This window comes from Humulus lupulus, chromosome 5 (genome assembly GCF_963169125.1).
Source record: "Humulus lupulus chromosome 5, drHumLupu1.1, whole genome shotgun sequence".
NCBI classification, from domain to species: domain Eukaryota; kingdom Viridiplantae; phylum Streptophyta; class Magnoliopsida; order Rosales; family Cannabaceae; genus Humulus; species Humulus lupulus.
Window position 1 is genome coordinate 198,063,546 of NC_084797.1, and position 23,863 is coordinate 198,087,408.

The 23,863-nt window shown below is 36.3% G+C and overlaps 1 protein-coding gene across 1 annotated transcript; it reads right to left on the bottom strand.

Annotated features, from left to right (window-relative positions):
* Nucleotides 1-1,629: 1,629 nt before the first annotated feature.
* On the bottom strand, nucleotides 1,630-4,390 carry LOC133778019 (beta-amylase 3, chloroplastic-like). The gene is made up of 4 exons (XM_062217823.1): nucleotides 3,654-4,390; nucleotides 3,120-3,330; nucleotides 2,632-2,742; nucleotides 1,630-2,524 (listed from the first exon to the last, which is right to left on the bottom strand). Exons 1-4 carry the CDS (start codon nucleotides 4,310-4,312, stop codon nucleotides 1,730-1,732), a joined length of 1,776 nt encoding a protein of 591 aa, XP_062073807.1. The 5' UTR covers nucleotides 4,313-4,390; the 3' UTR covers nucleotides 1,630-1,729.
* Nucleotides 4,391-23,863: the final 19,473 nt, after the last annotated feature.

Consider the following 23,863-nt stretch of genomic DNA (forward strand, 5'->3'; position numbering starts at 1 on the left):
GATGAGTTCAGCGTACCATCCCGAAACTGATGGCCAGACCGAAGTAACAAATCGATATGTAGAGCAATACTTGCGAGCCTTCACAACTGATTTTCCTAAGCAATGGAGCAAGTTCTTATCTTGGGCAGAGTATCATTACAACACCAGCCACCATTCAGCCATCGACATGACCCCGTTCCAGGCAGTTTATGGCAGGCTTCCTCCATCTATTCCGGCTTATACGCGAGGGGAAACAACTATTCATGCGCTGGAAGAAGATTTGTTAACTCGGGATGAAATTTTGATAACCTTGCAACAGAAACTACAGCAAGCCCAACACCGAATGCGACAACAGGCCAATAAGAAGAGGATAGACGTTGAGTTCTCTGTGGGAGAATTGGTGTTAGTGAAATTACAGCCATATCGGCAATCCACCATTGCTAGGCGTTTGAACCCGAAATTGTCTCGTCGATACTTTGGGCCATTCCCCATTGTAGCACGCATTGGAGCTGTCGCATACAAGCTCGGATTGCCATCAACAAGCCGCATTCACCCTACGTTTCATGTATCCCTTCTCAAGAAATATTATGGCGATTCTCCACAGCAATGTTACCCCTTACCAGAATTAGCAGTAGCTAATATCCCACTGATGTTACCTGTGTCAATCTTAGCATCTCGCATCATTGTTAAGCAGGGTAAACCAATAAAACAAGTACTGGTTCAATGGTCCTTAAGTTCATTGGAAGAGGCTACCTGGGAAGAATTCGACTCCTTCTGCCAGATCTATAACTTACAGGACCTTGCGGACAAGGTCCAATTCGAGGAGGGGAGTAGTGTTACGGGCTCTCAGCAAGCCCAGATGGTTGCGGCCCAGAAGAGGAGCCCAATAGAACTGAATGAAGGAAGGCTAAAAGAGAAAGCTCAAGAATGGATAGACCAAGCCACCTTACGAGATGCAGGAAGCAGTGAAGTACACGAACAGGGGAAAGACTTTTCAGGAGGAACCGAAGTCATTGAAGCACAACAGGCGCGTGGGCAAAGGAAGCGAGTGAGGCCTCGATGGTTGGATGAGTTTGTTAGAATGGAAAGGCAGTGAGACATTGGAGAGGAGTGAGGAAATCGTTGTGAATTCTTGATGTTTGTTATTCGTTTGGGGTATATGTAATTGTAATGAGACTATGGGGATTATTATTGAGAAATCTAAGCTGATTGCTATTGGGAGTTTTGCACTGACTCGAAGAGTGCCTTATTTTCTGTATTAATTTCTGCCCTGTACCTCATGCTTTTTGCTTCTCTATTATATGGTAGCCAAGCCCAAGTCACCTTGGACTCCAAAGCAATTCAAGCCCAGGCCCAAGCTTGGTCATGTGATGCAGCCCATTCTCCTAAGGCCACTGAAGTGCAACGAAATGATACAGCAAGAATAGAAGAGGATGCAAACAAAGAAGATCAGCTGAGAGAAGCCACGCGTGGGAAGAGAACACGCGCACCCCCGAGATGGATGAAGGATTTCGTGATGGCCGAGTCGCGTTGAGCAGCATAACCAATTTCTGTTATGGCAGTTTGCCTTGTTTTCTTAGCATATAAATATCATTGTAAGAGATTGTGGTGTTTTTTTATCTTAAATGAGAAATTTGAATACCCAGGAGATTTGTACTGTCTCAAAGAGTACTAATTGCTATTATTATATATAATACACTAACCGATGCACTCTATTATACATGAATATGAGCCAACACGTGTACACAATCTACACAAGAGCAGCCTCTTTTGCTTTGTTGACACTGTTGGCTTTGACATACCCGACATAAAGCTCACTTCCAGTAAAGTCAAACTCCTCACAAATTCTTTTGTTCCGACCACCTTCAGACATGTTCCTTACAAAGTTCACCAAGTTCCTCCAGTTCTCTGGTTCAAATAATCTCTTGTTCATTCTAAGATATGTAAATGCGCATAAGGCATTACCTGAATCTGACCTGCTTGTGTCCACAACTTGTCCAAATGCACTGGGATCATACCTTTCCAATGCATTCTCACCTGCAAGTTCAACTCTTGCTAATTTAGTAGCCCTTTTTACTTGTCGTACTAAGCCTTCTGGTGAGCAATTTGCATGTCCAGGTTGTTCTCCATCTTTCATTTCCATGCAGGTGAAGTTAAACACAGCATCGTGTCTACCAAACATCTGTGCTATTGGAAGGTAACCATCCTGATGTCTGGTGTTGTAGTATCCTGCAGTCAATTCAGCTGCGTGAGATCTTGTATTGTAATGCCAGTGGATCCCTGCTATTTTCCCAGATAGTTTTGCTCCAGTTCCTCGGAATACTCCTTGCGCGGCGGCCAGGATATCATCACCATGAACCAACAGTTTTTTGGAGTACCATTCAAGAAAGAACTGGCCGTAACCGGTGTTCCAAGTTCCATCTCTCCTGAAAAACTCAGATTCTTCAGGGAATTGGCTGTACTTGGCAGAATCATGTGGTCCACTTTTTCCCCAGTCCATCTTCCCAATAGCCGATGCTGATGCTTGCAAGGAAGCTCTCATATACTGAATGACATGAAAAGCGTGTTTAGAATTGAGAATAAATGCATCACATACTATGTGGTTATGACATTATGATTAAAGGAAATAACTATCAGTTTAATGTAAAATACCTTGTCATAGCATTGGAATTCTCCTATTCCAGGAAACCTCCAAGTACCATTGCTTTCTGGATAAGATGGATATCTGAGCTCCCCACAAGGACCCATTCCTACTTGAACTTCCTGTAAATAAATAAATAAATTCCAAGATTAGGTTTATGAAGCTTTAGAGAAACAAACTCATTGTGTGTGGGGTTTAAAATGAATGGACCATCATTACTCCTGTGACTTGACCTGGATGTGACTCAAATTGTAACAAAATTTGGTAATTTATTTGAAAAGTGTTTCCTCATATCCTTTATCTTGTTTTGTTTGTCTCCTAGCAATGTTTGATTGCGAGCCTCAAAGTGTTTTCTCTTCTAAAAGAAATATAATCTTATAGCTTTTTTCTGTTTTTGGGTTGCCAAGAAATGGTTTGAAAATTCCTCAATATTATTTTATTGAAAATATTATTCAAATAGAATCAAACATTTGTTGGCATGGATTGAGAATGTTCTTACCACAATAACATCGCCCAAATGATCACTGAATCTGTCACGGAAACTCCTCATGAAATCTGAGTAGACCTGAATTGGGGTTCTTCCTCTGAGAATAGGCATTGAATCACAGCCTAAGGATATGTACTCTGGGTTCCTCCTTCCTGACCTGTCTGTGTAAACAATATCCGGATTCTTGCTGATCTCTTCAAGCACCCATGGAGGTAGAGGAATACTGAGAATCATAACACCAAAATGGTTCGACACAAAATCCATAGGACTAAATGCTTAATCAAAACAACTATAATTTCTATTAACACTAGACTAACTATTTCTGGTTCAATCACACAATCGTTTGATTAGACTAGACGTACCCATTTAACTCTTTTTCTTGTTTAATCTAATTGGCTGTTGTCTAATCAATATTGACCAAAAAGTTTGAAGACCCTTGAAGATGAATGGACTGAATATGTCGTATTGATAACTACAAATTGTAAATACCATATTACAAAATAGGTAAAGTTTGAGGACCCAAGAGTGATTGGAGTAAACGAGTACCTGCAAGAGTCTCCAACATTTCCTCCGCACTGATGAAACGACATAACAACTTGAAGCTTCAAGCCATGCTTTTTAGCCATCTGAACAAGCTCGGCATAGCCTTCCCAGCTGTACTTGAGAGGTCCATCTTTCTCAACCAAGCCCCACCAAGCATCTACCATGATTCCTTCAACTCCTGCACTCTTCATGGCCATGAGACTAGCATTCATGGCTCTTGCCTTGTTCAAGTGCCCTCCATGACCCACCGTATCCAATGGAAGCATAACAAAAACCGGCACTCTTGTGTCGTTTTTGGTAGCATGAGGAGAAGAAAATGCATGGAGCTTCTCTACTCTTTCCTCACTTGTGAAGACAGTTTCATGAGAGATTTGATAAGCCGCTTGGGTTGAATTCTTTGCTCTAGCACGAAACATCGGCTTGATTTGCGCAAACCAAACCGAGCCTGAAAACAACTCATCTGGTGTTTTCAAGCATGTGGTGTCCTTAAAACTAAGAAAGGATGTTGATGAACGTAGTGTTAAAGCCATTTTTTTTTCAATTTTGTTTTCAAACTGGAGAGAAGAAAAGAGAAGTGGGATTGGATTGTAAGGTGGTTGTGTGGTTTTATTTATAGAAAAGAAGAAAAAAAAGTTCAACTTGGTCCTTGAAGGATACAACATTGGAGGGCTCTAGTTTAAAAAAGAGAAAAAGTGCATACAATCAAAACGAGTCAGCTCACCTTTTCATTGTCCATATGTCACCCTCGCCACGCGGTTCGGCCGTTTTACCATTCTTTCTTCTGATCATAAACTTCATATTTAGATGCTTGTTTATTTTGTTCTCTCTTGAATAGGTTATATATATATATATATATATATATATATATATATAAATAAAAGCATTTTATTTATAAAATTTATTAATTATTTTTATTAAATTTATATTAATGACATATAAATTTTGAAATAAATATTATATTTTAATTAAATAATTTATTTATTTTTGTTTATGTTTATGTTTGTTCTAATTTTTAAATTTAGGAGTGACAACAACAAATTATATATTATATATTTAATGTAATATTAAATATTATATGTGGATTTTAAATTTAAGTTTATTGCTAGTTTGTTAAAAAAAAGTAATTTGTTGCTAGTTCACAGTATATTATATGATATTATTAAATTAAGTTTAATTTTAATTAAGTTATAAAAAATATAATTTTATTATTTTTAAATAATTATCATTGTAAAATATCTCAAAAATATCATATTTTAATTTGTTTAATTATTTTAAAATAATTATCATAGTAAAATATCTCAAAAATATCATATTTTAATTTGTTTAATTATTTGTTATTTTTAAATAATTATCATTATAAAATATGTCAAAAACATCATATTTTTTTTAATTATTTATTTTATTTTATTTAAGTTTAAGTGTTTACAAACTACTGCAGTTAAATATAAAAATATTCCGTTAAAGTTAACCTTAAAAAATTAAAAAACTATTAAAACAAAAAATTTCTGTTATCTACACATTTATTATATAAAAGAGAGATATATATTATTGTATTGTGTTTTGTTAAGAAAATATAATTTTTAATTAAAAATTAACTCTGTATCCATATTCCTTCTTTCAAATTTAATGTAACAGTTTGTTGTAAAAGAAACTAACATATAGTTAAATCTGAATTATAAGAAACACATAAAAATTGTTACTAAATTTATTAAGATATTAAATTCTTTTACAACGATGAGCAGCAGTGTCTATAAAAGTATTATTAATGTGAAAAGAATTTTAAAAAACTTATTAATTACCTCTGATGATTTGAAGAAAAAGTAACTAAATTTCATTGATTTTTTGGGATCTTCACGAATTTTGTTCTTGTTTTTTTGCATGGAAGCTTTGTTAAAAAGAAAACAGAGAAAATATTTTAATGAATTTCTTATGTCGGTATTCCTTTACTCGTCTTAGAAGTATGTAGTCTTACATATATTGAAATGTTTAATTATTGCTTTTGTATGTCAATATCTTTGATTTAAAAGTTTATATACTTTTGCTTGGTATGTAAGTAATATCTTTGGGTTATGTACACGTTTTGATGTATGTTCTTATATAGTTCTGATATATTGGATGTCTTGCCATGTTAGGGGGGCCTAATCTCATGATTTATGAAAATGTACAACTTATAAGAAAAAACAGTTGAAACCTTATTTTTAAACCCTTTTTCAAGTAGTGTACTCTTTCTATCTATCTATATATATATATATATATATTGATCATTTCATTTTGTAGGGTGATAATTAATGGGTGGTTTTTATTTTGCCACCATATGAATCTCAAACCCCACAAAAGGAGCTTGGTTCTCTTTGATTACATTATGCGCTCTTTTATCTCTATTCATTATTTCATTTATGTGGATCGTAAAATCCTTCAATAAACAAAACTCTTCAATTTTTTTAAAATAAAATATATTCTTGGTCTTGGTCACTTGAGGATAAGAGGCAAAACTCTTCTCCTCTCCTTTGGGGAAAAAAAAGCATGCGGTTGTAACCAGGTCTTTACTTTCAATTTTATTGGACTTTTCACTATCACTATGACCCGAATAAATCAACATTTGCATACTATAGTGATTCAGAATATCGTAATTCTATTATTTTATTTATTTTTTCATGTAATATCTATATAGAAAATGACTACACTGTATTTATTTTTTTGACAACATTGTTGCTTCATTTTTTCTATTTTGAGCACCTAGACAAATATAATCCCAAAACTAATTATATGACGGTGTACATTGTAGTTATTTATAACATTTCATAAATTTTTAAAAAATTCGAAATAGTTAAGAAGCCGAAAACAAGGTTCAAACTGTCAAATTTTACACGCCTACACAAAAAAACAGGCACGCGTGCAACAATCAGTTTAAACCCTAGTTTCGACACCATAATTTATTTGGAATTTCTTAAAAATTTGTAGGATGTTTTAGATAGCTACAATGTACACTGTCATATAAAAAAATTTGGGATTATTTCTATTAAGGTACCGAAAAATGGGTATTGTCAAAAAAATGGATACATTATACTCACTCCTTATTTATATATATATCTTCTATATAATAAGTGTGTAAATAACGGTAATTCTTGGTTTTAACAGCTTTTTATTTTTATTTTTTTTGTTAACTTTAACGAAATATTCTTATATTTAATAGAATATTCTTATATTTAACGGTAGTTTATAAACACTTAAACTAAACTAAAATAAAATAAATAATTAAAAAAATATATATGATATTTATGAGATTTTTTTCAATTATAGTTATTTAAAAATAATAAATAATTAAATAAATTAAAATATGATATTTTTCAGATATTTTACAATAATAATTATTTTAAAATAATAAATAATTAAACAAATTAAAATATGATATTTTTGAGATATTTTATAATGATAATTATTTAAAAAATAATAAAATCATACGTTTTATAATTTAAATAAAATTTAATTAAACTTAAATTCACTTATTAGAATAATATCATATAATATAATTTACTGTGAATTAGCAACAAATTATTTATTTTTTAAAAAAATAGCAAGAAACTTAAATTTAAAATCCACGTATAATATTTAATATTACATTAAACATATAATATATAATCTCTTGTTGTTACTCCCAAATTCAAAAACTAGAACAAACATAAACTTAGATAAAAATAAATAAATTATTTAATTAAAATAAAATATTTATTTCAAAATTTATATGACATTAATATAAATTTAATAAAAATAATTAATAAATTCTATAAGTAAAACTAAGCAAACGTGCATATTGCATGTTGTTTGTATCTAGTATATATATATATGTATATATATATATACTACAAGCAACATACAAAAATATAATAAATAATATTATATATAAATAAACTGAGAGAGCTGCTACTAGTTCCACCAACAAATGCATGTTTGCTTAGTTTTATTGATAGAATTTATTAATTATTTTTATTTAATTTATATCATTATTATATAAATTTAAAATAAATAAACAATATTATATATAAAAAATGACATAAGCATATTAAATGAAAAATTAAACAAAAATATTGTTTATGATTTAAAAAAATATATATAATAGGATAACCTTTTAAAACATAAATAATATTTTTTAATAAAAATTAAGATTATGTATTATATATTATAATTATAATGATATTTTATAATATTTAAATTTATATTAATATAATTAGTAAAAAATTAGAATTATATATTATTATCATAATAATTTAAATTTATATGAATATAAATAATTATTAAATATATGTGATATTTTATATTATTTAAATTTGAATTTATATAAATATAATTAATAAATATTTATTTTTAATTAGTTTTAAAATTACATTTTATTAAATATTTCGAATATCCTATTAAAGTTAATAAAATAAACTATTAAAACAAAATAAAATTCATTATCTACAGATTTATTTTTACAGAAGAGAGATATATATTTTAATTTACATAGAGTTGACAAAACTGAATAGTATTTTGATCTAGTACACATTCCATCCATATTTTCGGCTGCCTAAATTTCCACATTATTTTCTATTTGAAAGTCTCCAAACAAAAAACTTAATCTTTTCACACGTGTCAAATGCACAATTATTTTACTATTTTATCTTAATAGGATTAGCAACGTTTTCTTTTCTTTTTCTAAAGCATGTTTGATCGATATATTATTAATATTCTAATATGAATATAGGATAATTTTTCTACAGGACTTCACTTTTAAGCCCTACTGGTAGGGCTCTCAGTGTTTTTCGATCCGTGAACAGTTTTTGGCGTGACTTTTTTTTATGACCTGTATATTGTAGCTATTTAGAGCATCCTGCAAATTTTCAAAAAATTCATAATAGTTTACAGTACCGAAAACTAAGTTCAAACATATTATTTTCCACGCGCATAAAAAAAATTAGTCACGCGTGCAACAACATGTTTGAACCTAGTTTTCGATACTGTAAACTATTCGGAATTTTCTGAAAATCTGCAGGATGCTCTAAATAGCTATAATATACACGGTCATAAAAAAAAATCTCACCGAAAACTGTTCACAGGTTGAGAACACTGAGAGCCCTACTGGAAGGGCTTAAAATGAAGCCCCTATAGGAGTCCCCTATGAATATATTCAATACTCAACAATGAAGTTAGGAGATTAAAGTTGACTATGACCTTTTACATTTTTCCTCTATATTTTTTTTATGGTTTATTTTGGAAAAAATAATATAAATATGCGTATAAATTTATTTTAGTCTTATGCTAAATTAATATATATATATACATTGTATATATATTAGGTCATTTAGGATTTTGGCCCCCGAATTATGACTTATAAATTATCGTGCCTCTTATTTTTTCGGGACGTTAAAAATTCTCTCTAAACTATTCACAGCGATGTAAAATGAGACTTGTGTTAAGTTTTATTCCATGCAGCTAATATTCACTCTCTGATGTGTCATTGTCACATCAGTACTACATGTATAATTCAATTTTTTTTTTAAATATCTGTTGATGACATTTTTCGTCAACTAAAAAGAGATAAGAACGATTAAGCACCTGTAAACAAAAAATAGGAAGAAAAGAAAGAACCAATTTTTACTTGGTCCATTGGATCATTTTTTAATCTGATTCAACAGCCCAGATCTCCCATCGATCACCGCCTATTTGTATATTTAAATCATTCTTCAACATTTTCTCTTCACTTTCTCTTTCAGAAACAAAACTCAGAGCTTTTGCATGTCCCTTTTGAAGAAAAAGAAGAATATATCTGAAATCCCTCAATTCCCCACTTGCTTTTCTTTCGAAAACGAATTCCCCAGAATTTCTCTATACAAATATTACCAGTATACACTTCGATTTCGCCATCAATTTCCCCAGTATAAGCTTCTGATCTCTCTCTTGTTTTGCATGAGTTTTTCTTTTCTTTTCTTTTTCATGGTCTCGAGTCTGTTCTTGAAAATGTATAGGAAAAAAAGAGGGTACTTGATCGATTTTCTAAGATGTTTAGGGAAAAAATGAGTTTTTTTTATGTTAAATGTGGTAAAAAAATTGGCGTCTTTTATGGGTTTTGAATAGATGAGATATGGGTATTGTGTAGCACAAGAAATAGAGTTTTAATGCACTTTAACTGGTGATATCCCTTTTTTTGCAGAACCACCCATTTTTCCTAGAAAATCGAGATTACTCGAATCGAAAATTAAGTACCCACTTTTTGTGGATATAATTTTGATACTCCGAGCCTTTGTTGGCTTGGTTACATCGAGATTATTGTCACGTTATCTCGGGTCTTCGAGCTTGAATTTTTAAGATATTTTCCCAATTTATCCATCTTTTTTTATAAGGGTCCTTACATTTTTCTTTATTGTTGGACGATGCAGTCTTTCATGAAGAATTGGTGGGGGCCCAACTTTGCCATTCCTTACCAAACTTCATTACCTTAAATTGAATCTCTATTCTCGCGTAACCAAAGACTGATATGGGAGTACAAAGAACGAACTGAACGCAAGGACATCAGTGCCCATTTCCAACACTAGATATCCGAGGTTGAAGAAGGAAAGAGGAAGAAACTGTGAGTAGCTGTTTATCCCAGCTCTGGTCCAGAAATTAGGCCCATTCCACTAGACCCCAATGTTAGAGTTTCCATTTCCTTTCATCCTCACGAGCTCTCCTTCGAGATCATTGAGAGCCCATCAAGCCAAAATCTTCCATCAGCCCCTGTGGTATCTTCCATTCCTACCACCAAAGGTGAATTTTTCAAGGTCGGCCTCTATAAGAGTGGGATTACCTCCACAAGACAGATTTAATACATTCTGTCTTGCCACGACCTAAATTTTCTGGTGAGTTAATGTGTCGAGCTCTCAAACCTCTCGAGAGGAGTAGTCATGCTCCGGGTGAGGACGACCCGTATAGGAACATCAAGCTCTCGGCTTGGAGTCGCGAGCACATGTGAGCTGGGGCACTCCTGCTCTTGAAGGATTACTTTAGGGAGTTTACCGATTGGATAAGTATTGATCCCTTTAAACTCCAATCCAACTCTTATCGAGTTTTGGCGGTGTTGAGGTCGCTCTACCACAAGATGATGTGGAAAGGACCTTCGCCCTATAAGATTTTGTATCTCTTTTGCTTGAAAAGCAACCCCACACAAGGACATATTCTACTATCTTTTGAGTTGGCCTCAAGAGAAGTGGCTATTTGAGAACATCCCCAATCATCCTCCAAACTTCAAGACCTAGTTTTTCTGATCGAATGGGCTTGAACTGCCCAAATTCTACTCATTCCAACGTATACATAAGTCACATCTCCGTAGTTTTTGAACTTAAATTTTGTCTTTTCCTTGAGCTCGGATAGTTATATTTTTATGTTGTACAACACACTTTGAATGCCCAAATCCAGCTAAAGAGATGACGGATCATCGAAATGAGATCTTGAGGATTTCTTATGGCTAGCGGTTCCACCATTTCCTCGTTCACGAGGATAAGCTTTGCCTATGTGGTCTCCTTGGTGAAGGCAAGTCTACGGATGAAGCAGGGACTCGTAAGTATGCCCGATGGGATGGCATTCTACTTCCCTTTCCTCTCAACCCTTTGAAGAAAAAGAGGAAGAAGGGTTTGAGCTTAGCCCAGGGCGAACCCTCAGGGCCAGGCAATGAGGCTCAGGACGAGGCATCCCAGAGCTCGACTGGAGGTAAAGGGGTACTAGATATGTCTAATTGGTCTCCACCCTTTTCGAACATGAGCCAAATGTCCTAGTCTCTTTTAATAACCCCCAGAACAACTTTACGACCTAGTCGGGGGTAGATTTTAAGATTCACAGAGACAATAGTTGGTTGGCTGAATCCTAAACAATGTGTAGCATTTATAAACTATGGAAAGGGATAGGATTTCAGTATGGCTCGAATGATTGGCGAGACCTCTTTGAATAGTCTCCCACATTGCGAGATAAGGAATCAATCCCAAGTGAGAAGCCCACTCAAGTTATCGAGACACCCTGAGATGACTTAAAAATTTATTGGACTTCAAGTTCTTCTAGTTAAGTCTCCCTACTTGCTAACTTTAAATGTACTAATAAGTGATCAATTCTAATATGTCTATCCTTTTGTTTTGCAGACAATATGGATTTTTGACTTGGAAAATATCCTCGGGATGCCTCCCAAGGCTCGTGGTGGAATGAGAGATCGCGTGTCCTCAAAAAAGGATGTGCCTCATCCCGTCCAGATCTTGAAGACAGCTCCTTCCTCGGAATTGATTAATCCTTCAACCCTAAAGCCTAAGACTCCTCCTCCTCCTCCTCAAAAGTTACTCCAACCCCAGCAGGATCTCTACTAAGGATAAAGGGAAAAATATTGCTGACCTCAGCGCAATGAGGCCCGCTAGTACTCCTTAGGTGCTCTGCATATTTTTGGCCTCGACTCATGATCAAGAATTCCTCCTGGATAATGAGGTTGGCGCCTTGGGAGCCAACCTCTCCTCTGAGCTGCTCTCTCGTGCTGGTCGATCTTGTAGCAACCTTGACACTCCAGCATGGAGGATTTTGAAGGGTGACGATGCCACAACCATTCTCGACCAGAGCTTGGAGCTCGGGTTCTTGGTAAGTGATCTTACCTCTTAACTATTTCATTAACTTGTCTTGTTGTATTTCAAGCCTTCCTTGGTTTCCTGCGCCAAGGGTCCCTCTTGTCAACCAAAGTAGAGACAAGCGAGAGGTTCACCTTTGAGGCTAAGGCAGCCCATATCAAGGCTGAGTATGCCTTAAAGGAAGCCCAGGACAAGCTAGTTTCATTGCTCTTTTACTAGTTGGCTTCATCTGGCTTTTGAAAGGAGAACAGAGGAAAAGTTGGAATTGCTTGTAGTATTATGTTGGGCTATTTGGAAAGCGAGGAATGAGTTGGTGTGGCAACAAAAAGCACAGATTGGTGGAGGAAGTGTTTGTATTGGCAAAGGCTAGTCTTGACCAATGGACAAGTGCTCAAGAAAGATGTTTTTGTTTCCGGGCATGGTTTCAACTATACCAGGTGATGAAAATGAGCATTGGACCAAACCATATGTGATTATGGTCAAGATCAATGTTGATGCAGCCACTTTTGAAGAATATGGGAGCTATGATGTTGGTTGGATTGCCTGTGATCATCCATGAAGGAAAACTACTAGTATCAAGAACTCGACAGTTCCGAGGAAGGGTGCAACCTAAGGAAGCATAAGCTACATGCATCAAATAGGCGTTGAGTTAGATTAAGTCGCATAACATGCAATATGTAATAGTGGAAACTGATTGCCTTATTGTAGTACAGGCCATTAGAAGTTCGATTGAGGTGGTCTCATCATTCATATTACTTGTTGTTGATTGCAAGTATTTGATTTCTAGTTTAAGAGATGTTCTTCTGTAATTTATTAAACGGTCTGCCAGTCAGGCAGCTCACTACTTGGCTCGAGTTGCTTGTTTTAATTCCAATCATAGTTATAAGGAGTGTGATGCTCCCTCTGAAATGTTGGTGGATTGTTCTAGTTAATGAAGTTTTGTACATTATTAAAAAAAATAAGGTCAATTTGTGAATATGGTCGAGATCAATGTTGATGCAGCCACTTTTGAAGAATCTTGGAGTTATTGTGTTGGTTGGATAACCTGTGATCATGAAGGAAAGCTACTAGCAACCAGAACTTGGCGGTTCCGAGGAAGGGTGCAACCTAAGGAAGCAGAAGCTATAGGCATCAAAGAGGCGTTGAGTTGGATTAAAGCGTAGAACATGCAACATGTAATAGTGGAAATAGTTTGCCTTATTGTAGAATAGGCCATTACAAGCTCGATTGAGATGGTCTCATCATTCAGATTACTTGTTGCTGATTGCAAGTGTTTGATTTCTAATTTGAGAGATGTTCTTCTGTATTTTATTAAATGGCCTGTCAATCAGGCAGCTCACTAATTGGCTCGAGCGGCTTGTTTTAATTCTAATTGTAGTTGTAGGGAGTGTGATGATCCCTCTTAATTTTTGGATGTAATGTTGATGGATTGTTCTAGTTAATGAAGTTTTCTACATTATTCTAAAAAATAAGTAATGATACACGTAAAGTACATGCCTAGTATAAATTTAAATGTAAATTTGAATATTATAAACCTCATAGTTCATAATAAATTTAAAATAAAATTGATAAAAAAAAACTCAATTACTTCAAAATAATTTATAAAGATATATGCTAAACACTTTTTAAAAAAATTCTTTTAAATTTTTTTTTTAAATAAAAGTAAACTGGGTCGAGTCTGACTTGCCCCGACTCATCCGAGACAGGTCTGACCCAACCCACTTCAAAACACTAATCGGGTCGAGGTGGGTCTCTTGTGGGGCGGGGCCGACCAGATCCATTTACACTCTTAGGATAGGAAAACCTGCAAAGGTTAGAAACTTCTTCTATTATTATTTTTTTAATTTGAAAGGAAAAGGTTAGAAACTCTTTAAGATGTGATTTCGCATATACATATTTTCTAGTTTTGCTAGTAAAATCTTGTTTTATAAGTGATAAATCTAGTACACTAATTAAAAATGACAATTATAATAATTTTATCATAAAATAATCATCTAACACAATTGAAACTTTTAAAGTAGTTTTACTTCATCTATAGTATATGAAGAAGACAATGTAGGGTCTATCTAGTATCTACACTCTTGAATCATTCATATATAGCTTTCTCACTGGCCTTTGGAGCTGATCATCTATATCTACTTGGCTTAATTTTACCACACAAGAAAATTTGGCAGATTTATTCCTATATGACCCTAAAATAAATCATCTTGTAAATAGAGTAACACTTACACAAGTGAAAGACACACACATGAATTTTGGTTTTCCAACATGAGAAATCCTTACAAACACATTGCTATTTAGAGCTCTCCATTTGAGTGGGCCGGTTGGGGTCTATGTGGGTCCTATGGTGGGGGGCATGAAGAGCCCTCATTTGTCTAATGTGCTAACTAAATTCTAGTACTAAAGCAAACTTCTGAAAAAGAAATTGTAAATTGGGTTCTTCGCAGCGTAGGAAAATAAAGATAATTCCGAATCTCTGGCTGGTAGACATGGATGTTGATCTTTTGGATTTCATTTTTTATTCATTACAAGTAGTCTTTCAATTTAGCTATATGAGACCATGTGTAATTGTAGTAAGCAAGCACAAGCATTGCACATATTTTGCGGTTGTAACTTGATCTTATCTATTACTACATAAGAAACAAACAAAGCAAACGTATACAAAAGAAAAGGAGGCACAAGCTTACAAATGGGTTTGATAGGGAATTCATTATTAAATAAACCAGTTGATGACTAAGCACAATCGAATTAAAATATAGATATTATAAATAAATTAAGATGGAAAAAACTGTTCCAAGTAACTTATTCTTTTTTGTGGTGTTATTTGAACTTTGGAAAGTGTTTTGTTTTGATGAGTCATACGTGGGAGTGGGACCATAAAAGTGTATGCATTAATCGTTTTGTAACCCACAAAAGAAAATGAAATTCCCACAATAAAACAAAAGAAAATGAGGTCACTTTTTTCTGTTACTCACTTGAGAGCTGCTCTCTCATTCTCACCCCACCTTACATAGATTCATAATTGAATTCAATTCTGAATAAGGTGAGATCAACTTTCCAATATATTTCTGAAAAAAAAAAATCTTTGGTAGATATTTTTAATCACTCTTTTACTCTATGTTTGAGTATATTAAAAATAATTTTGTAAAACAAAAAATGTGAATTTATATCATCAATGTTCATATGTAAAATTGGAAGGTGTGGGTTGTAGGATGTAGGAAGTAGGTTTAAGACAAATGCAAGCAACAAGGAGCCAATTAAGACAACCCTTCTTCCTATTTTGCTTGTGCTCTCCATTAATGAGACTTGTTTATATCAAACCCCACAAACAACTACATTGCCACGTTAATTTTTTTTAATCATTTTTTTTTTTTTATATGGTTATGCCTTGTCATCCTTAAACTACCAAAAAAAAACATCTACTGCTACTCACATATGGCTCTAAATAATATTGTATATAATACAAAATATATTTTGTTGCTAGCATGAATTATTTTTGTTTGTTGTGTTATGTTGTTCATACAATGCTGCATAATTTGAAATGAGTATGGTACTGGTACAATTGTTGTTTTAAGCATTGGTTGGTGATGTTAATGTGGGTCCTAGAGTTTTGTGAGGTCCTAGAGTTTTGTGTAAAAACTTATGACACAATTACTAAAGTGTAATCGGAATTGGAACAATTTAATAGAGAACTGAATAAGAATAAAATATGGAAGAATCAGAATAATTATTTGTATAATGTTTATTAAAATTGTTCGGAAAGGGAATCAAAATCATTTTATGTTGTTTACATCAGTTGAAAACGTAATTTGAATGCTTAAATTGACTAATTACCCTTTTAGATTAAAAAATATATATTTTCAAATGACAAAATTTTCTTTTAATTTTTTATTTATAAAAAATAGAAGTCATTACCCTCAATGGTATTCCTTAGGTAATCGAGGGAGAAGTTCTTTTGCCCCTTATCCGACCAAGTTCTCCCATGCCTTCTTTATTTTAGTATACGTGTGTATAAGAATCATTATCAGTCATTCACCATGAGTAAACATGCCATTAAGTTAAAACATTTTTGTTTATGTAAGTTTGTTGGTGATGACAGGAGTTCCGGTTAGACATTCCTGTTAGAATTTTGTGTTGAATTGAAAAACAAATGAGATTTAGTCCCACATTGTTTATGAGAGAAATTTCTCATCATACTTAGCCTATATAAATGAGTCTAGGTTGAGTAGTTTAGATGTAAAAAATTCCTTAACAAATAGATTAAGGTATATAATTATATTAATTTATGGTTTTAGTTAAAAGTTTTATATTCTTAGTGTGGTAGAGTTCGGGTATATTTAGTTCGGTGAAGTAACTGAGTTACTTGTAGTTTTATATCCTGAGAGACAGACGTTGAAACCTCTTAGAGGCGGCGAATCTGTTTTAAGGAAACTGTGTGCTACACAAGGCCTCGATTTTTATTTTGTTGTTATTATTGTTCATTATAATATTGTCTAGATTAATAATAATTGCTATTTATATTGTGTTATTTGTAATTATAATATTTATGCATCATTAATTTAGTAGATATAAATATTGTATTTATCATATTGCGTTTATTCAAGTATTATATCTAATGACATTATATTTTTCCCACATTCTTAAAACATATTCTCGTTTAATATAATATTTGAATGTTAGATATATTTTATATTATTATAATGTTTAATATATCTATTAGTGATATTTCTATATCTATATATTGAAAGATATTGTTATTGCGGAAAGTTCGTTTGAACTTAAATCTCACTAGAGAAGTTCTGTCTAGGAAAGGTGGGTATTAAGTGGGACCTTTTGTGATCCATTGAATATTTTCAAAGAAACTAGACTGCTGAGGCAGGGGCTAGACCCTCCTAGTATTCTTTGGAAATTATCTAGTAGAGATATTTGTATTTGAGGCTGGATAAATACTCAATAGAAATATTCTAAGAGAGGCTAGACCACAAATGGTTGGATTTTTGACCCTTCTAGGCTAACTTGAGAATTATCTTTAAGTTTGATCTAAGTGAACCTGTATAATTTTCCGTTATTAGGAAAATAACACTATTTGTAACGCCCTACTTCCTTAGAGCCGTTACTAAGTGAGTTTTTAAGACGAAATAGTGTGCAATGAACTCGCTAACCGAGGTTTTGAGCAAAAGTGTGACTAATTAAAAATTAAGGCTGTAATCTTTGAAAATGCGTCGTTTCATTAAAACTTCTATCATCAAACATTTGGGATCCCAAAATAAGGTTTGAAGACTAATTACATCTTGAAATAAGGTTACAGTTAAGAAATCATAAAATCATAGATTATTACAGCCATTTTCGAATAAACCCCCAACCAAAGCAGTCGGGCAGGCCAAACATGTACGCGCCGCTTCACGCTCTCCGTACTCATGGTTGGTTGACTCAGTCATTGCCCTTACCTGCAACACAGAGCACCCGTGAGCCGAAGCCCAGCAAGAAAACTCATGCAGAACATAACATATGCAATGTATACAGTTTATCATAACAGATAATCCACAAATAAACAAGTCAATCATTAGACTAAGCAAACACGGCCATGCCGCCCCAAGACCCTTACCAAAGCCCTGGGGTATCGGTTCTCACCGCGAGGATAACTCATGTATCCCTTGGGTCCCACCCTGAATATAGCATAACACATGTTTCCACCGGGCCCCGCCCTGACTATAGCATCCCATGTGCTAGGTGTTACTTTCGGCCCACGGCCGCCCCGGCCTACGCCGTACTCAGCCCACGGCCGCCCCGGCCTACGCCGTTCATTTCATCATAATCACACATATAATATAACACAACAACATGCAATCAAATATTAATTCATTTAAGTCTGCACCCTAACATGTGATGCAATATAGGGCCGCGCCCCCGCAATCATACTATGGGCCCACGCCCTATCCTACGGGTGTTATAGTTTTCTTACCTGCATTCCGAGCCTCCTGATGCACCAAAGCCGCGAGCACGGTCCTCTAGCATGAGCCTCTCAAAGAAGCTAGTCACAACACACAAGAAACATCCCTCATTACTAACCAACCCAAAACCACTTCCCGGGACCAATCCCACACTCCCGGGGCCTCTAAAACCTTAAAACAACACCCTGGAGACATCCCCCGAACCCCCGGAGCAAAGGCCTAAAATTGCCTAAAAATGATGCCCTGAAATTTGCCTTGTGCCGCGGCACCCATCAGTCAGAGGCTCCCTTGCCGCGGCACGAAAAACCTGTGTCGCGGCACGCCTTCGCAGACCCAGAATTCTGGGTTTTCTCCTGCGTTTTCTCCGAGCTAAAACCTTCCCAAATCAACCCAAACTCACACCCAAGCCCCAAAACCAACTCAAGACTCCAAATAAACCATTCAACAACCCATAACATTACCAAAGACATCTAAACACCCAATCAAATCCCCAAAATCCACATCCTTGATTTCAATTTCAGAAAAATAAAAACTCAAACATCAAACTTATCCCATGCTCAAATTCTTAACCCATAACATAATCAAGCCTTAAATGAGTATAAAATTCCTTACCTCATATGGGGAATCCATCCCTAAGCTTCCTTCATCTCCTAGGTCTCCAACTTCTCCTTCTCTTCTTCTTCTTCTTCTTCCTCATGCCCTAGCTTTTCCCTCTCTTTTCTCTTCTCTTCAAACTCTATCAAGACCAAAATGGTTAAGCCCCAAACCGTGTACCCCATAAAACCAGCTGCCATTTATCTAATTTCCCAGCCAAATGACCATTTTACCCCTCCTTGCCTATCCTTTCCCAACTAAACCTCAAGGGCACTTAAGTCCTTTTACTTCTATTTCATTTCTACCATTTTCTACCTAGAACTTGTTACTCTCAGCAGTAACTAATGGTTACCCAGGTTACTAAATCTCCAATAACCATTACCCGCTAAATCTCAATTTAACCTTAAAATTCCCGAGGTACCCCTAGGCTCCTCCCGAGCCGGGTATAGAAATCCCGTTGTGACTCTTGAGTTAACTAGCTCTCTAGGACCGTCTCGGCACGTGCATCACAATAATACAACCACACCCACGTGGTACAATTCACAGAATACAATTATCACATATCAATACCGTTATGCCAATCATGGCCACAATTACAATTTTGCCCTTCTAACACGATCCGGGCCTACATGCATACTAGTAAACATAGCCATGCATCTCAGTTAAACAAATAGCCAAATAACATGCTTTAAATCATAATCATGCATTTAATTCATAAAATCACACATAAATCCCAACCTGCCCTCCTGGCACACTAATCAAGGCCCTTAAGCCTTATTAGCGAATTTGGGTCGTTACAACTATCCCCTCCTCATAAAAATTTCGTCCTCGAAATTTACCCAAACACATCAGTCAGCAGCCCGCAATCTGACCATAATCTCCAAGGTCCACCGCCTTTACTTTAGTTCCCACCAATGCTCTTTCAGGAGAACAATCTTGGCTCGCAAGACCTCGTCTAATAGCCATACCATGCTAGCTCCTTGCTTACACCGCAACCCTGCTGAAACCTCAGGGCCTGCCTAGATTACAATGACCAATTCACTGTCTTATTCCTGATTCCAGAGATACTCAAAAGTCATCACCTCTACTAGGTGGGATCAGCTTGTAGGCCTCGCCGGCCTAACCCTTAGTACAACTTCCGAATTTTATGCCGAAGTAAGAATCAGAACTCTCCCTTCTTTCTCTGAACACCTTACAGATCCTCGTCTATTATTACGCAGAGACGCAACTCTTTCTTCCCAGAACTTTATTTCCTCATAACTTAGCAATTTACCAGCTCTTTATTCTTTCGAATATGCAGACACTCCTGCCTTAAGGATTCCAACAACCTCTCTGGCTTTCTCTCTGAACCATTGCCAACTAGTAGTATTCATTATCCTTCGTCTCTTACCATGTCCTATGTCGTGTTACTTTAACAAGACGCCAACATTTGCCACCACGACTAACTCACCAGGGATAACGTTTCCCTTAAAATCTCAAGTTTTCGCATACTCAGCGCTCGATTCAGTTGATGTCTGATAAACTTTCAGACTGCCATTCCACTTGCAATCCACTGGTAATCCCAGATTCGCACTCTGCTCTTTTCGTCCTCTAGGCCCATTCCAAAATTTAAACTACTAAAGGGTCTCAATTCGATATCATCGACGCTCCATCCTAAAACCAGTTCACTCGATCCAATCAACATTAACTCAAACAACCGAGTTAAAACTCTTCATGTCTAAATACCTTACTTAAGGTCTAATGTGGTCTATCCCCATGATGCACTACCACATCACCTAAACGCTGTCACCCGCTCAGCCCTCCCGGTACAACGTACCCTAGGAGGTGGAATGATGTCCATTCAGAATCCTCATTCAAAACCATATCCTGCCTGGATCCTTCACTCGATCCTGGTATCCTACGGTAACACCATGACAGGGTCCTTCCCTGTTTCAACTCAAGCCAACACTTCGGATTCCATAGCTCAGTGGCACTCACCAGCTAACCCTTACCTATTGACATTATGCCGATCTCAGTCGTTGCTTTGTCCACCCCACTACAATCTATGGCGCTATTCGCCGACTGACACACGCCTCTCAGCTAGGAGTTCCGTCTCCAATTAAATCTCCCCTCGCTCAATCGAGGATTCAAACACTGATCATCCGTCTATTACTTTTCACCACATCTGTGTCTCACTTTAACCTTTCTTACTAATACCCTAGACTTAAGTACCTTATGCCATGCACAACAGTCGACTTAACCATAACACACACGCATTACATCATTACCAGATACTAATCAATTCTTACCTTGCCTTCTGAATTTCCTTCTGATTTGACACCACTCAGTTCGTCTAACCTCAAGTTTTACTATTCTCCTCATCTCTGATGTAGTTGTCTCTGGAGGTGCTTGCAATAGATGTGGCGCTTACAAATCTTGTTATGCTTTCAATTCTTCAGACGCTCCTCATTAGCTTCTTTGCGGCTTCAGATCAATTCTTCTCTTACCTGTCCTTTCTTCTTGCAGCCGTAATCTGAGAACTCCTGACGACATCCAAACTAACACTCCGTAGAACCTTACCTGTGACTTCGCCTTCTGGGTACAAACGTCTTTCGCATAGTCACTTGCTCACCATTTCTGTCTGGGAGTAATCCATATGTACTGCTCGTGAACTTGAAGGGAACTTGCCCACACCGCTCATGCATTCTCTGTCTAAAGAACTTACCTGTGCTGCTGCAGCTTGAACCGTTCCAGAATCCTTGTTACCAATTCCTCACACCCTGCCCGGTGCAACCTAATCAATTCACGAAAAGTCTTTATCCTTGGTTTCCAACTGGCAATAACCAGGTCGTAGATCAACTCTTGGGGACATCGTCCCATCTTGTATCCAACATTGTACTTTTCGTCCTAACCCGATGATACTAGCAATCCCCGTAGTATAACACTCTGGCTAATCCAAGATCAAATTCCTTCGATTGCTTCAATAGACTTTCTGTCGGCCAAAACCGTCTTCTACAACATCCCTTATACCAACCTATCTGTAGTCTGACCTTGAAGTATTCCCTAAATCTTTCTTTGCATACCCACATAACTTTCCCACTGGTCAGCTCAGTCTCCTTTACGTACTCCAGATGATATCCTCAACAGTCCATCTGCCAGAGTTTCTAATTCCTTCTCAATAAGTATTACTGTCCTCGGCCTCCCAAATGGCACCTTTGAGGCAACCTCTCTATGTCCATCTCCCTCGCGGAACATTCTCAACACCGAGCCCTTCTAGTTCGTTACATGCCCAAAGCACAAGCTCGCCAGTTAAATACTCATCCTTGAGGACTCAGCCTCGAACCTCGAATGTATCGGTGCATTTCCAGTTCTCCGTTTCCCGCACCATGGGAAATCCATCCTAACATCCCGAGTCATTCTACGTAGAAGTCATGCCCTCACCTGACCTCCTCTCAGGTGGCATCCTCTTCCTCATGTGCATATCACTTAACCTCCTGGTTCCTGTCGCCATCTCGATAACTACCTTTTCGATCAGGCTTCTTTCCAATCTCAATCTAGGTGCCCAAGCACTGCCTGGAGTCCTTTTTCCTCAAAATTGAGAATCCGACCTCGCTGCGTTCTATCAACAAAAGTACCGTCTTATCATTCAGACTTTTCCCCTTTTTCTTGGCAATCCAAAAGCCACAACACTATCCGGGGTTCTTTCAACTTGATTATCACGAATCTATCTTTACTAATTCCATCAAAGGAAGCACCGCCCTTGCGGCTCTAGCACTCATGCTCTATACATAAACCATCAGTTCCTCAAACAATATGGCCCTCTCCGCCATCCACATGCAGACAAAAACTCTTTCCTCAAAGCAGCCCAAATGCCTTAGACTATTCCATATCTCATGTCCTTAAATGGGTCGCCACCAATTCCAGATACATCCATCTGTATAAATTTCCGAAATGAACTATCCAATTCACCAAACCCATTGATCTACGCTGTCGTTACCCCTAACAGTCCAAACCAGACTTAAACATTTGCCCGTCTCCACGGTTCTAATCATGTCTTTAAAATCTCTTCTAACCATTCATCATCTAGGTTCTTTCCAACCCATTAAGCCAGTACCTCAGCCCGAGTACCAATTCCAGGCATCCCTCTGCCTCATCATTTAACATAACCCTCTAATCAGGATCTCTCATCCTCTTAACTATGGGTGGAATTAACTCTGCCCGTCTATTGATAAATCCCTTGTCAGTCCGAATACCTCAAAGTAACCCAACACTGGTAACCTTACTGTTAAAACATCGAAATCAGCTAATTCTCCAGAGAAATCTGCTATTCACTTATCCCATCTCAACTAACAAACTCCACAGCTTACCCACACACTAGCGATCCTCTGCTGCTGATTTCAGGGGTAACTGGAGATCTCAACTCCAACCTATATCTAAAAACCCCTCTGCAAACACAATATCAGGTCCCCAAACCCTTCTAGGAACCAACAACACAATTTCACCTGTCAAAACTGACCCAACACCTGAACTCTGGGGTTCCTACTCTGAACCAACCACCACTAGGTCCAAATATCCACAGGTATAATGCACACACAAGCATATACTAGGCCAAGTCCACAATGATATACGTTTAGCTTACCAAATTTCTATCACCACTAAGTGTATCCACACTCATCATGCTTCATACAAGCCAGTAAACAGATATAACATATGAATTTAATTCAGAAAACTAACCACATACGCTCAATATGCGAACCATTATGCCAATTTTCATCCACATGCATAATAATGTTATTCAGCACACATTGATCTCAACATGCAACAGTCAAGGGCCAGGCCCTATCAGTATCTCATGCATATGTCATCTCATTCCTCATGCTCCATATAAATAAGCAGGCAAACAGGGCATTCAACGTATATTCAAACATGTCAATCATTCATACCAACCAACCCTGAGTCGAGCTTGTCACTGACAGCGAGCGTACATGTTCGGTCGATCTCCAGAACCAATAAACCTTGGCTCGCTCTGATACCAAGTTGTAACGCCCTACTTCCTTAGAGCCGTTACTAAGTGAGTTTT